General features: G+C 41.9%; 1 protein-coding gene across 6 annotated transcripts in view; it reads left to right on the forward strand.

The window, feature by feature from the left end:
- The first annotated feature begins 211 nt into the window (after positions 1–211).
- SUSD1 (sushi domain containing 1) overlaps positions 212–14,363 on the forward strand; it is an 83,431-nt gene continuing 69,279 nt past the window's right edge. For 4 of the 6 annotated variants that reach the window (XR_008233436.1, XR_008233437.1, XM_052776473.1 and 1 more), the window contains exons 1-7: positions 213–465; positions 2,304–2,435; positions 3,670–3,825; positions 4,486–4,638; positions 5,990–6,166; positions 8,685–8,864; positions 10,878–11,057. Coding sequence is in view for 4 of the 6 variants with exons in the window: in XM_052776473.1 (XP_052632433.1) it covers positions 384–465; positions 2,304–2,435; positions 3,670–3,825; positions 4,486–4,638; positions 5,990–6,166; positions 8,685–8,864; positions 10,878–11,057 (1,060 nt within the window). In the remaining 2 variants the exon portion in view is untranslated. Of the gene's footprint in view, positions 466–2,303; positions 2,436–3,669; positions 3,826–4,485; positions 4,639–5,989; positions 6,167–8,684; positions 8,865–10,877; positions 11,058–14,363 lie in introns of all 6 variants that reach the window. The other 2 variants (XM_052776476.1, XM_052776475.1) reach the window with 2 other exon arrangements.

Here is a 14,363-nt window from a genome sequence, read left to right on the forward strand (position 1 = left end):
ACCCGCCTGGCCGGGGCCGAGGCGGTGTCCTGGGGAAGGAAAGGCGTTATGCCAGGGAAAGGAGAAAAAAAAAAAAAAAAAAGGAAGAAAAGAGAGAGGGTTTTGCGGGCAAGGGCTCCTCGGCCGAGGGAGGAAAGGGGCCGCGCTGAGGGGAAAGCCGCGGTGGGGGGGGCCCGAGGGCGCGGCGGCGATAAGGGCCGCCCGTGGGTGCCCCCGCCCCGCCGGGAGGCAGGCGCTAGGGGCAGCGCGACGCCCTCGGCCCGGGGGCCGCGGTCTTTCGCCCTCCCCTCGGGCTCCCCTCCCACCCTGCACCCCGCGGGGAGGATGCAGAGGCAGCGGGGCCGCGCAGCACCCAGGGGCGCGGAGGCGGCGGCGGCGGGGACATGATCCCAGAGGGCGGCCGGGCGCTGGGGCCGCTCCTGCTGTTGCTGCCGGCGCTGCTGCAGTGCGCGGGGCGGCGGCGGGGTAAGTGCCGCCCCTCCCCGGGTCCCTCGGCCCGGCCCGGCCCCGCTCCGGCCCCGCTCGCCCCGAGCGGCGGCGGCGGGGCCGTGAGGGCGGCGCCCTTCGGCCGAGGCGGGGAAGGCGCGAAGGCGGCGGAGGCCGTGGGACGGGGAGAGCGGGAGCGGGAGCGGCGGCGGGAGGGTTGCGGCTCTGGCGCTGGGCGCCCGCCCCAGCGGGCCGTCGAAGGGCTGGTGGCGGCGGAGGCAGGCGGCCCACCGGGCGCCACGTTTCGCAGCGGGCGGGGCGGGAGCCGCGCCTGGGGGAGCGCCTGGGTGGGACTGAAACCGTGAGGGGACTTCAGTGCCGGAGTGAAAAATGGTCTGTCACTGAGGAGAAATAAGTCGCACAGTTTCATCCGTAGGAGGTGGTGGTGGTGGTGGTGGGGAACCGTTTTTTATCTGCCAGAGCAGCAATCTGAGGCGGACACTCCCATGTTTTATCAGAAGATTGAGGTATCATGAGAAAGTTATTACCCTGGCTGTTTTAAAATTTAATTTTCTGACCTACATTGGCTACCATTGCATGCTGACAGTTTTTGTTTTCTGTCGTAATTAGGAACACGTGCACACACGAAAGTATGTAAAAGTGTTGAGAATTAGGAGTAGGAATCTGTGATGCTTCCCACGAGTCATAAGGCACTGAGAAATGCACTGTCAGTAAAACTGAAACTCTCTGCGTGTGGAAGGGCAGTTTTATCACACTGATAAATTTGGTGCGTTAAAAAAAAAAAGCCGGCTAGAGTGTTCAGCTGCCTTCTCCTTCCAGTTACAGTTACATATGTAGACACCGTGTTAAGGCAGACAAAATTTTGCCAGAGCTGCAATATACGCAGTAAGACTTGCATTCTGTAAGAGCCACACCATCCTTGCCAATCTTAGCTGTCTTAGAAAAGTAAAAAATTCCATACTGCTCTGTCCAGCATCATGAGACAACATCAGCTTGTGCAGTATTAGTTATTCCTTTAAAAGGGGTGTAAGCATATACCTGCTTTGTCTGCTTTCAAGCCATCCATTCTGAGGTTTATCATTTGGAAAGCCCGTGCATGTGTGAAGGTAACAAAAAGAGCTTACAAAAAATGGAGAGAAATGTACATAATGCACTAAAGGTATGAATACAAATAAGGAAATAAGTTCATATTGTATTGTAGTTTCATGTATATTTATAGCCCTATCACATTACAGTAAATGAGGTCATGTGTCATATGCTGCTAAACTACTTCTAATATAAATTAATTTCTAAAATGACTTTACCATAAGTCATTTTCCTCCTGGCAGCATTCTCAACATCGTTGTTATGAATGGCATTTATACCATATACATGTTGATGATACAAGATACAAACAGATCGATAAATAACCCAAATGTCTATGTGTAAATAATAGACACAAAATAATAGAATAAATGAGCAAATGGAAATCAAGACAAAAGGGAAAGAAAATGAATATGGAGGACAGATTAATAATATTGGATAGAGCTATTTATTATATGTCTTGCAAGCCTTACTAACTGTTGAAAAACTGTTTTGCTTGTTGTCAAAGAATAGATGGATGGAGAAAACTGTTCAGTATAGTTATTTTGTTTAATCCTTTCTGTTTATTTTTTTATCTTTAGTCTCTGAATATTATGGCTGTGGTTTTCCTGCAAGTTTGAAAATGAGGTGGGAGGAGATGGGATTTTATTCTGTGTGTTTTAATCGGGATTTTATCTCCACTTTAAATTTTGTGCCAGTTACCCATACCAGACCACCTTTATGGTCCTTTAAAAGAACCAAAAAAAAGTAATTGTGTCTTTTTGTTCTTAAAGCAATTGTGAACAGATCTGTTCCAGATGTCTGTGCAACTTGCCACATTCATGCTACATGTCATCAAATTGAAGGAAAAAGCGTCTGCATCTGTAACTATGGATTTGTAGGCAATGGAAGAACCCATTGTCAAGGTAGGCTGCTTGTTTTTAAAATGGTAAGAAACTGTGTACATTCCTAAAATGTTCTTTCTTGAGTAATATTACTGAATTCTTCAAAACACGGTAGAAGCTTTGTCATTTCCTGGCAGAATTTCCAAAACATAGAATACGTGTGGCTTGTTTTTCTTTCTTTTTTTTTTCCTCCTAAGGGCTACCCATGAGCTGTACTTTACTTGTGCTTGATGTAAATATTGTGTTGTACTTAGTTACTTAACCATTTTATTCAGTTTCTGCTATATAGTGACAGATTTCAATTAATTTTGTCTTAGAAAATATAGGGGTTTGTCAAACATTTACTTTTAAAATGTAATGTATTAGAATGGTTTATTTAATATTTTTTTATCCTAGCCTCAGCAAAAAAATAATTAAATATACTGGGCTTTACTTTATTATTCCTTTCAACCTATGTGTCGTTGAACTGAAAACTAGACAATAAAACAATTAAAATTAGTGCATTTTGCTGATTTTTCAGTTATCTCAGATTACTGGGTAACTAAAAACTAATTTCATAAGTTGAAGGTCTGTTCTTAATAACAGTGTGCATATATACAGATTTCTTAAGTGCAAGTGTCTGTTACATGAAAAGTGTTGTTAAGCATTGTTTTGTTACTGTAGCTGATAGTGTCCTTTTAATACTATCTCGTACATGACAAATCAATACGTGAATCAAAGGATGATGTGAAATGTTGTGTCTGAGTGTATGTAATAGCTTACCGTTGCTTAAAGGGGAAGGTCCTGCACCTCTGATCTCTTCCACTCCATCTCTTCCCCTTCCTTCACAAGCACTGGTACCCGCTGGGCCCTGTACGGAGTTCAATTATCTTATTATTGTGGGAGAAGACAAGCTGCCTATTTTGCCATGTTAATTCTCTGCCAGTTGAATGAGTTGGATAAGATCAGCACAAGCTCCATCAAATGCTGCAGCTGGTGCATGCTGTAGGGAAGAGCAGAAGCGGAGAGAGAGCCCTCTGGTTTCAACAGCTCTTAGATCAACTCAAGCTATGTCATGAACCTTTATTCACAGTTTCATCCAGGGACAATAACCTCTGTTGGTCTAAATACTCCATCTTACTAGCAGCGTTTACATCCCAAATAACTTAGAAAGAAGAACAGTAAGGGGAAGTCTGGTTACGCAAGAATGAGTGAGGAGGGGAGGATAATCTGCTTTTCCTAATCTCTCTCTGATGTGTTTTAAATGTGCTGACAGATAAAGATGAATGTCAGATTGGAGCCAGCAAGATTTGTGGAAATCATACATTGTGTCATAATACCCACGGAAGTTTTTACTGTGTTTGCCTTGATGGATACCGAGCCTCCAACAACAACAAGACGTTTATTCCCAATGATGGCACAAACTGTACAGGTAGACATCACAAAGAATCCTGAGCAGCAGGGATCCAGAACTTAGTTTTCTACTGCACAAATCTTTTTTCCTGTGACTTTAGAACTTACTTTCTAAAAGTATATCAGAGCACTTTCTGCTGTGGGTGCAAACACTTATTTGACATCTAGGTTCTAACAGGTACGAATTAGTTCCATTTTGCATTCTTTACTATGTTACAAATCATTGCTTCACAGTCACATTCAAGCAATAATCTTTCCAGAAGAAGAAGCTAGATTAAAGAAAATAAGGTGATACTTACCTTTCCCCCAAAATGTCCTATTTGTGTTTAGTTTAGAATATTAGCCAGTTCCTTGTTACAGCAATGAACAGTTGTAACTGATAAAGATATTTGCAGATAGGGATTTTTCTGGGATTGTTGTAGCAGGAGATAACATTGGAGACTATTTGTCAGGTAAAACGGAAACAATTCAGAAAATCGCTAGCTACAAAATTGAGAGTGTCCTCCTTCCAGATGCTTGAACACCAGGCAATGATAAGCTCCTTTATTTCCCAGAAGACCCATCAGAAGCTACATAGAACCCTTCACGGAATACTGTATTTGTTTTAAGCTTGGGTCCTACATTAACTAATTAAAAAAACCCTGTTACGAAGTGCATATCTTTTTCTCTGAATTTTTAGATATCGATGAATGTGAGGAGTCTGGGTTGTGTGGTCAAAATGCAAGATGCGTGAATACTGAAGGAAGCTACAAATGTTACTGCAATGATGGTTATAAATTAGAAAATGGAGGGCATTCTTTTCATCCCGATGGGAACATAGTTTCATGCAAAGGTGAGAGTCTTTGGATGCTGTTTTTGCTAGCACATAAAATCAGATCTTACATGATATAGTAGTATCTGCTCTGACCTGTGCTTTTAAGTCGGCAGGGCAGAAGCCCCCCTCTGTGGACTTTGCTTGCTGTATGATTTTTTTCTCCTTGGTTTCAGTTTGCTCCAGTGGTGTCTGGATGGTAGAGCTGACGCCAGATATGATTTCTACAGGCTCTCAGCAGTGGTTCAGGTGTGCAGGGTCAGAGAAGCTTAATAATGCCATGAAGGTGATGTAGTTAGTTTCTGAATAGGAAGGAAATGTGGCATAATCCACTTGCTTACATAATCACACTGCATGAAGGGGAAGAGAAGAGAGGATAAATAGCTGGTGAGAGAGGTCAGATGAATGAAATGAGCCTAGGGGAGAGGAATAATAAAATAATAGTTTAGCTATTCATTACATATTGTGCCACCTGGATAAAAAACTGTTCTGTTCTGTTGTTGTTGTTATGGCAAGATAAAAAAATTCAATCTGAAACCGTTCCTCCTTTCCTCTCTAGTGTAGGTTTTCACAGATGCAAAGTGCTAGCAGTGTAAGCTGTAGCTGTCAGTGTATGTAGTGAACCCAGGCATCCCAGGTGAAAGGTACTGCCTCGATTATATTGAGCTCTCATTTCTGAATTATTGCAAGAACTGTCAGTAAAGGCCATTACCTGTAGTTCGTCCAGTTTTTCCAACTGGAGTGTTCTGCTTCATTTTGCCAGAATTGCTGATAACCCTGCTTATCTCACTGACTTCCCCCTCCCCATGCCGTGGTAAAGTAGTGTGTCTGTGTCACTTGTGGAGTCAGACAAGAGAGCCCAGTCAAGCAGCTGTGCTGAAGCAATGTAGCTTTTGTATGCAGGCTGGTTCAGTGAGATGGAGGAATTGAGGGGCAGACCATTTCATCTCAGCCTGTCTGAGAAGCATCCATCTCAGAAGCATCTGCTGTGCTTCACCTTTCCCATGTGCAGGGAAATAAAGCTGTGCATTGGGGCCTGAAATTTTCTTCTGGTGTTAAAGGATCACTCAGCCATTTGTGTAACAAGACTGGCACATGCAAAGCACCATCACATTGCAGTGTTTCCTCTTTGGTGTTACGAATGGCTCCAGCTGTATGTTAGTAAAGATGTAGCTCAATACTTGGATCACTGTTTTCCTCCGATTGTGGCCAGTATAACTCTTCAACTCTACTCTTCTACACCTTTGGCGAGCCACCAGATTTATCAGATTGGGTGTATTTTGTGATGTGACCATCCAGTTCAGCTCATTTTAAAGTGGTCGTGTGTTGTGATTTTTGTACTGTGAGATCTTTTAACCCAGTCTTTTTGCAGAAATTGGATGTGGTTCCCCTCCTGAAGTGAAGCATGGCTACATTGTGGGGAACTACAGCTTGCTAGCAGGAAGTGCGGTTCATTATGAGTGTGAAGAAGGGTTTTACAGCAACGAGGGAAAGTTCTCATATTGCACTGCAAATGAAACTTGGGAACCTGCCACTTTAAGCTGCAAAGGTGAAAAGAGTCTTAAATCTTTCTTAAATTCTTCATTAAGGGAGTTTATGCATGGGGAAGTGTGTTTGTGAAAGACTGTAGACTGTTTCCTCAATCCGAAGGATAATTTTTCAAGATCTGGCTATTTGCAAAAAAAGAAGAAAAGAAAAGGACAGGTTATAAAATTGTGCCACGTCTTCTTGTTCGTGTAGTGACATTTTTGATGCTGGTCCTTGCATTTTTACAGACACTGCAATGTGTCCTTCTGCCTGTGAACCAAGGCCTAGAAAACAGCTAGACTTCTGTAGCATTTCATGGGAACTTTCAACTCAGTAGTTGGAAGGCATCAGTGACGTCTCGTGAAAAGAACCATTTTTCTGACAGCTTCTGGAATTTTTTCTAAAGGTTGACTGTAGATGCCAAAGAGAGGCATACCACCCCTCATCTCTGGATAACCTTCATGATTTTAAGAGCATTTGTGCATGAGCAAACACTTTCACGTCTCTGAAATGTTAAGTTTCCTGTGAGCATCTTTAAAACTTCCACTTGCTTGGGTGTTCTTATCGTCCATTCTGTTGAAATATTACTGCTTACAAGTGCAGGATTTTGTGTTCCTGTGAGTAGTTAGAAAGTCTGTGTATTAGTTAAATGACACTTGAAGTACTAGCTAACAGAAACTACACTGTGTATAACAATTCTCCAGGGGAGAATTGTCATCCTGAAAATTACCACTTAGTGAGGAGAGTTCTTTCTCTGAAAATAGAAAAGCCTTCTCAGTTTCTAATTCTTTCCTGGTTTCTTTTTTTCTCTTTTTCTTTTTTCCTTTGAGAGTGGATAGAAATGTAATGTTTGTATGTGTGTCTATGGGAAGTGAATAAATTAGAATAAGGATGCTAAATCAGTGTGGCTGGGAAAAGTGAAATACTAAATATCACTAGAAAATTCATAAGAAAGGAAAGATAAAACAATTTAATACTAAATTACTGCCATAAAAAATAAAACAGTTGAAATAACATTTTCCCCCCAAAATAAATAAAGGTCAGTGAACTTGAAAACAAAAAGGAAGTGCCCAAATTCTCAAGAGGTCCCTATAGAAAACTTGTAGAATGCAGTCCTTGTGAGTTGTTGGTACGTTTGTTTTTTATTAATATTTTTCAATGATTGTTTTTTCATGTGATTTTTTTTTTTTTTAATTTCTACAGTCAAAACAGTAGGTCAGGTCAGAGTTTCTGAGCACATCTCTCATGTTTAATTGAAATAAAATACGTCAAACACCAAGAAACAGCCCATGAGTCTGAAATGACAAACTTATTTCCGCTTTGTATTGCAAGCTCTTTTCCTGGATTTCAGTTAGGACTTCTCTTTTTGTAAAACCAACAAGTCTGTCTGTTTTTTGTTTTGTTTTTTTTTTTAAATAATAGTAAAGGCACCTTTAAATAATTCTTTAAACTCTTGAGAGTTTCCCTGGTAAGTCTTTATCGCTAGTTTAAGAATTTCTCCTGGCCAGGTGTAGTGTCTTCTTTTTCAGGAAAATCAGGTAAGGTTGTCTTTTGTCTTCCTTCTGTGGTAATTTAGGAGTTTATTTTATATAGTCATGATGAAACTGGCCATTGAAGGTAGGTCAAACTTGGTAAGATGGGTGACCTAACATCAGGGTACTGTAAGTGGAGCAGATCCCCCTTTTTTGTTTAAATATATGTATATGGATGTAATATGTCTTTGAAGATTGTAGCTTCCCTTGAATATTAATAAAATAATTGTCTTGAGATAAAAAGTCGCATAGTTTAATGGGAAGATGTGATGTACATGAAGAGGTGTAGTTAAATTGTTGAATGTGAGTGTTGTGTCATGCTAACATGAAAGCCTTTTAGATGGCTGCTTACCTTCGAAAGTGGACATGATACCAAACAAATTGCTTTTTTGTGCTACTTGACTTCTTTGTTTTATGCATTTGTAAATGACAGCTTGGCATGTTTGTGAATAGAGCAACTACTACCATGCATTTTGTACACCATGTAGACTCTTGCTTTAACAGCAAACTTTTGTATTGTATGTCGTAACCTTCTCTGTGGTTTTGCATTACTTTGGTCCTTGTGCACTTTTAAAATTTAGCTTCCTAAAGGCAGTTTCTGCTCGTCTGCCTCCCTCTAGCTGTTGCTCACTGCAAATGTTACAGAACCAGCTTGCCACCACGTATAATCAGGTTCGTAGAAGCAGGAGAGTCTTAAAAGATTTAAAAAAAAAAGACCCAGGACACTTTCTGTATACTAGCAGCTAGGCTGAGGAAGGGGTCACAGATTTAGCATGCCATTCTGAGAGAAAGGTAGAGAGAAGTAATTTTAATTGGAAGCAGCTCTGAAGTAGCTACAGCACTCTCAGTTGTGGTGGGGATGTTGCAGAGGACATGAGGGAGTGTTGGATTACCACAGGAGAAGAGGGTTCATTGGTAACAATGAAAGAAATACTCATAGGAGTGCAACCATCATTACTTCTGCTGCTTGGCTAACAAGTTTATCTTCCTCTTTATTCTTCTCCCTAGGTGTGGATTGTGGGGTTCCACCTTCTGTTTTAAATGCACATCCAGCATCTGTAAGTGGGACCACATATGGAAGTGAAGTTACTTACAATTGTGTTCATGGTTACTTTATTGCAAGTGGCAATCAGACTGCAGTCTGCAATGCCAGAGGACAGTGGGATGGTACTGATTTGGTGTGCAAAGGTAAATGTAATCTGCCTTCAGATTTATTTAGCATAGATACTGTTTCAGCAACCATAATAAATAGCAGTCATCAGTTAGAGACAACCTCTTTGGGCGTTCAGCTTATACAGGCTTCTGGCTTATGAAGTTCAGTCACAAAACAAAAGCTGTATATTAAACAGGGTTTTTTAATCTGTGTTGCTAATAAAGTTGCAATAAATTGCTGAAAGTTTAACATCCTAAGGACAAAATCCCAGTGCATGTCAGGCATTGGGATTACCATGAGATGAAAATGCAGCCTAAATTGCTGCCATTTTTCTAGCTCAGTATCTACTCTGTGGTTAAAGCCACTGCTCAGGAATTGATCCACTATTAGCCAGTAGCATCCGCTTAAAATTCCCATATTCGGACAGTTTCCAGTTGCAAACTATGATTGCTCAAGCATGCTATTGTTGTTTGACATGAGTCGTAAATCCCCTATGTTACTACGATTTGGAAGAATGTAGCCTAACAAGTTCCTTGATAAGAAGAAACACAAAGGTACGTTTAAAAAAAAAAGTATTTTGCCCAACAAAATTTCTAGTGTATTTTTACTCTGAGCACATATTATTAATTAATGTGGCCTCAGGATAATTACAGTCTTCAGTCAGTTTTTACATTAGCACAACTTCACTTTTCCATTCACTGAATGATTAGTATCTTTTCAGCTTGATCCAGGAAGGTTGAATCTTCTGTTCATTGCCATCAAACATAGTAATTTTTTTGAATGTGCAATGTGCATGTTACAACCACTCTCTACTTTTAGAATCTTCTTTCATATTCTTATTCTGGGTCACCAGGCTAAATAGAAGGTTTGCAGTGTTACACAGAAACACAGTTTTGCATTTCTGCTTTTCAGTCTGATTACAGGATGGCTGTGGGCAGATAGCTGGAGTTAAGTAGCAGTAATTTTTGTATCTCATCGCATACTGTCCTTCTATAACTTAAGCGTATTCTTTGCATGTGCATTAGTTATTCTAAAGCTTGTTCTGATGATTTATAGTAGATAAATACATTCATACACATTGGGATATGAAAAGGAATGTAGTCGTGGTGAAGGTATTGCCCATTGCAATACATATGTTTAACTTTTCCTTTAAAGGTTGTACAGATCATGATTCTATAAACTTTGGTTTTTTACTTAGTTTTCCTTTTTTTGAGTAGAATTTCAGAATCACTTAAGATTATTTATTAAAGAGTTTTAAAAGCACTTGTTTTCTGCATATAAGCTTTAGTGAAGGTAAGATTTTAATTCTTACATTGCTTACTTTTTATAAGTGAAGTGATGCAGAATCTTTTATTGAGGTGGAATGTTTGTTGTGGATTTGAAAGGGCATTTTAACCCTAAATAATATTCTTCCATTGATTTGATCTTCACTCTTTATTCTTTTTTGTTCCCTAATTTTATTATGAAGCCCCTAAAAACAACTGAGCAAATGAATTAATTTCTAATTATCTCTAAAGTGGTCTGAATAATCCATCGCATTTTCCCCCAGAAGTGCTCTTTCTGCTTGTCTGTAGCAGCTTCTCCTTTTTTTCAAAGCTTGAATTAAATCCACTGGCAAAGGAACATAACCTTCTTGATGCTATTTTTCCATGTCACTCCTTGGACCACGTGTCATTTTTCAGATCTATTGTTGCTACTGATACGTAAAATAAAGGAATGAATAGCATGTGGGGGATAAGAGTGTTGTGGGAAGATAGATCCATTTGTAAAAAAAATTGCTCAGAGATCCTTGTTCTCCATATCTAAACAGGACACTGTTTTATTTTATGGTTCATCTTGAAGGATAAATGCCCCCACCCTGCTAGAAAGTCTCCAGTCACAAAATTCTGGGTTCTGAAGGGCTGGCCTGACTTCTAGAAACCATTAGGAAGTGAAAAAAAAAGTGAAGAGTTACTTGCTGGGACAATTAATCTCTCTTACTTAAACACTTTGATATGCCTTGCCTATTTTCATTTTCAGGTTTTGTTACCCATTTTTTTCTGTTCCAGAAATAGACTGTGGCAAACCTTTGCTGATTCCACACACAGAAATGATCTGGGACAACTCTACCACTCTATGGAGCAGAGTGTACTATCAGTGTAAAGAAGGATATTATTTTAATGGAGACAGGAATTTTTCAGAATGCACAATGGATCAGTCGTGGGAGAATATTACATACATATGCAAAGGTAAATATTACTGTAGGCAGTTGCTGTGGAGCGTGCTATTTAAATAGTTTCTCATTCCTGTTCTGAAGGTAGGAACAGGAGGAAGGATGAAGGCAAGAAATCCCTTTCTAATTTACAATGTAGGGAACATGGTGATACTTTCGGATGGAAAAGTCATGGAAGAGAATATTAACCATGCAACAATTTCTAGTGGATGCTACAGATCTTTCTATAGCTGTCTTGCATTTTATTTCAGACAGAGAGGGACTAATGCAACTAAAGTTTCATTACTACACTGAGAACCTTCAGCTTTAAAAGCCAGGAGGACATCACCAGATGATCAGAAGGCATTTAATGACATTTCGTTGTAGGCCTAATACTGTAAAATGCACTGCGTTGAAAGTAGGGGCAATGGAATTCAAAACTCCTTTTCCTCTTTTTTTTTATTCTCTCATAATGCCCAAAGTAAAATTTGTTCATGGTTGACTTTCCAGCCTAGATCAATGTCCTGGGTTCAGCTGTGATAGAGTTAATTTTGACAGGGACCTGGGAGGAGGACAGCCAGGACAGCTGACCTGAACTAGCCAAGGAGCTATTACATACCATGTGACATCATGCTCAGCGTATAAATGGGGAGCGGGTTGGGGGGGAGCTCTTGGCTTTCGGTGGGGGAAGTGGCAGAGTCAGGTTCTGGGTGGTGAGCAGTTGCACTGTGCGTCACTCGTTTTGTATATTCTTTTATTAGTACTGTTGTTGTTGTAACTTCTCTTTTTGTGTTGTCCCTGTAAATTGTCCTTATCTCAACCCACGAGGTTCTGGGGTTTTTTCTTTCTTTTGTTGTCTCTGATTCTCCTGGGGAAGAGTGAGCGAGCGGTGGCGTGTTGCTTTGTTACCGGCTGGGCTGAAACCACGACAGTCCTTTTTGGCACCTAACGTGGGGCACGAAGGGTTGAGATAACGACAGATCTGGCCAGAGTGTGTTAAAATAAATTTGTTATATGCATTTCTTATGTTAGTTAAATAATCACTAGTCACAATGTTGGTTCATTTGTTTACATGATGGCCTTGTGTAAGTTCTTATATGCTCTGTGTATTCCCTGCAATATCACCTCTGGGAGAGGGATCAGGATTATCATTTTGCTATACTGGGTAATGTCAGCTTATGAAATGATTACATCACTGGTCATGAGGTTAAGCTGGTATCTGCATGCAGCGGTGATATCATTTCCATACTTCGGGTGCCTTCTATCAGAATTCATTGGTAATCACACCCAATCTATGGGGAAGTCAGGGGGGGATACTTCCCCCCATTCATTCACCTCCCTTCTCTCCTTCCGGCTAATTACAGCAGCTTTTGAGAATTTTGAATATTCTTGGGATGCGCAAGCCAGCATGCTGTTGGTGCTATGTCTCCTGAATATGTTTCAAGTCTTGTTTAGGGCTACAAAAAAGTTCTTTAAGAATACCACCCGGAGATCTGCCCCAAGGCTGGATATGCATGGGTGGCATGGCATGTGGGAGGATATGGGCAGGTGTCTAGAGAACTTCTCACCTCCAGTGGCTTGGAAGTTCACTCCTGAACAACCACAGAACCCTCATGAAGTGGTAGAATATTTGAAAGGAAAATGCTGTGGCTATTTCAGAGACACACAACTTACCGCCCTGTTCTGGGCCCTGGCCAATATCTACCAAACACTGCTTGATATTAGGCAGCACCCTCAGGGGGAAGAGAGGGAAAACAGAGCAACAGGCAGTGTGGCTACCCCAACCCTGGTGACAGGCACTGCAGCTACCCCAACCCTGGCGACAGGTACTGCAGCTGAACCAGAGAACCAACCTGTGCCAGTATCAATCGCCCTTATACAGAAGAAGAAACACCCAAAGAAATCAGTTCACTTAGTGAGGGATGAAAGTGAACCAGGGTCATCACGAGAACAGGAGGAAGAGGCAGAACCTGAAATAATCACCCAATCTCTATCCCTGAGTGAGTTGCACGATGTGCAAAAAGAGTTTGGCCGCCACCCAGGTGAGCACATTGTTACCTGGCTGCTCCGATGCTGGGATAATGGGGCCAGTAGTTTGGAATGAGAGGGTAGGAAACCAAGCAACTGGGATCCCTGTCTAGGGAAGGGGGCATTGACAAGGCAATTGGGAGAAAAACACAAGTCCTCAGCCTCTGGAGGCAATTTCTGTCAGGTGTGAAGGAAAGATACCCCTTCAAGGATGAAGTTACATGTCACCAAGGCAAGTGGACCACTATGGAGAGAGGTATCCAGTACCTGAGGGAATTAGCCGTGCTGGAGGTGATTTATAATGATCCAGAAAATGCGCAGTCACCCGCAGATCCAGATGAAGTCCAATGCACACAACCCATGTGGCAGAAGTTTCTACGAAGTGCACCACCAGCCTATGCCAACTCATTGGCAGTAATGTCCTGGAAAGAAGGCTGTGGATGAACTGGGTGTCCAACTCTGGCAATACGAAGGAATTCTCTCTTCCTCTGTATGGGCCTGTGTCTCGGCTGTAGAGGAATTGTCCCGAGAGTTCCAGCAATTCAAAGTGGATATGTCCTCCTCCCCACCTGTACAGGCCCGCATCGCAGCTATTAGGACTAAGCATTCCTCTGCCCAAGAGAGAGGAGATAGAAAGTACACATTATGGGCTAACCTGTGGTTTTACCTGTGTGACCATGGAGAGGACATGAGGAAGCGGGATGGAGAACCTACCTCAATCCTAGATGCACGGGTATGTGAGTTGTGAGGAAAAGCAATCAGAAAAGAGGATTCTTCTTAGAAAAATGCCGCTCCAGTTTCCCACAAGCAGTCCCCCAGAAAGAGTAGAAGGGCTGATCTCATTTTTGATCCTCTTGAAGGGACTTCTGATTCACGTTTGCAAAAAGTGAGTAACAGATACTCTGACCAGGATTAGAGGGGCCCTGCCTCCAGCCAGGTGGAGGAAAGGGACAACTGAGTCTACTGGACGGTGTGGATTCGATGGCCTGGCACATCAGACCCACAGGAATATAAGGCTCTAGTAGACACTGGTGCACAATGTACCCTAATGCCATCAAGTTATAAAGGGGCAGAACCCATCTGTATCTCTGGTGTGACAGGGGGATCCCAAGAGCTAACCGTATTGGAAGCTGAAGTGAGTCTAACTGGGAATGAGTGGCATAAACACCCCATTGCAACTGGCCCAGAGGCCCCGTGCATCCTTGGCATAGACTACCTCAGGAGGGGGTATTTCAAGGGCCCAAAAGGGTACCGTTGGGCCTTTGGTATAGCTGCATTGGAGACGGAGGAGATTGAACAGCTGTCTACCCTGCCC

Source organism: Harpia harpyja, chromosome Z (assembly GCF_026419915.1).
Source record: "Harpia harpyja isolate bHarHar1 chromosome Z, bHarHar1 primary haplotype, whole genome shotgun sequence".
NCBI classification, from domain to species: Eukaryota; Metazoa; Chordata; class Aves; order Accipitriformes; family Accipitridae; genus Harpia; species Harpia harpyja.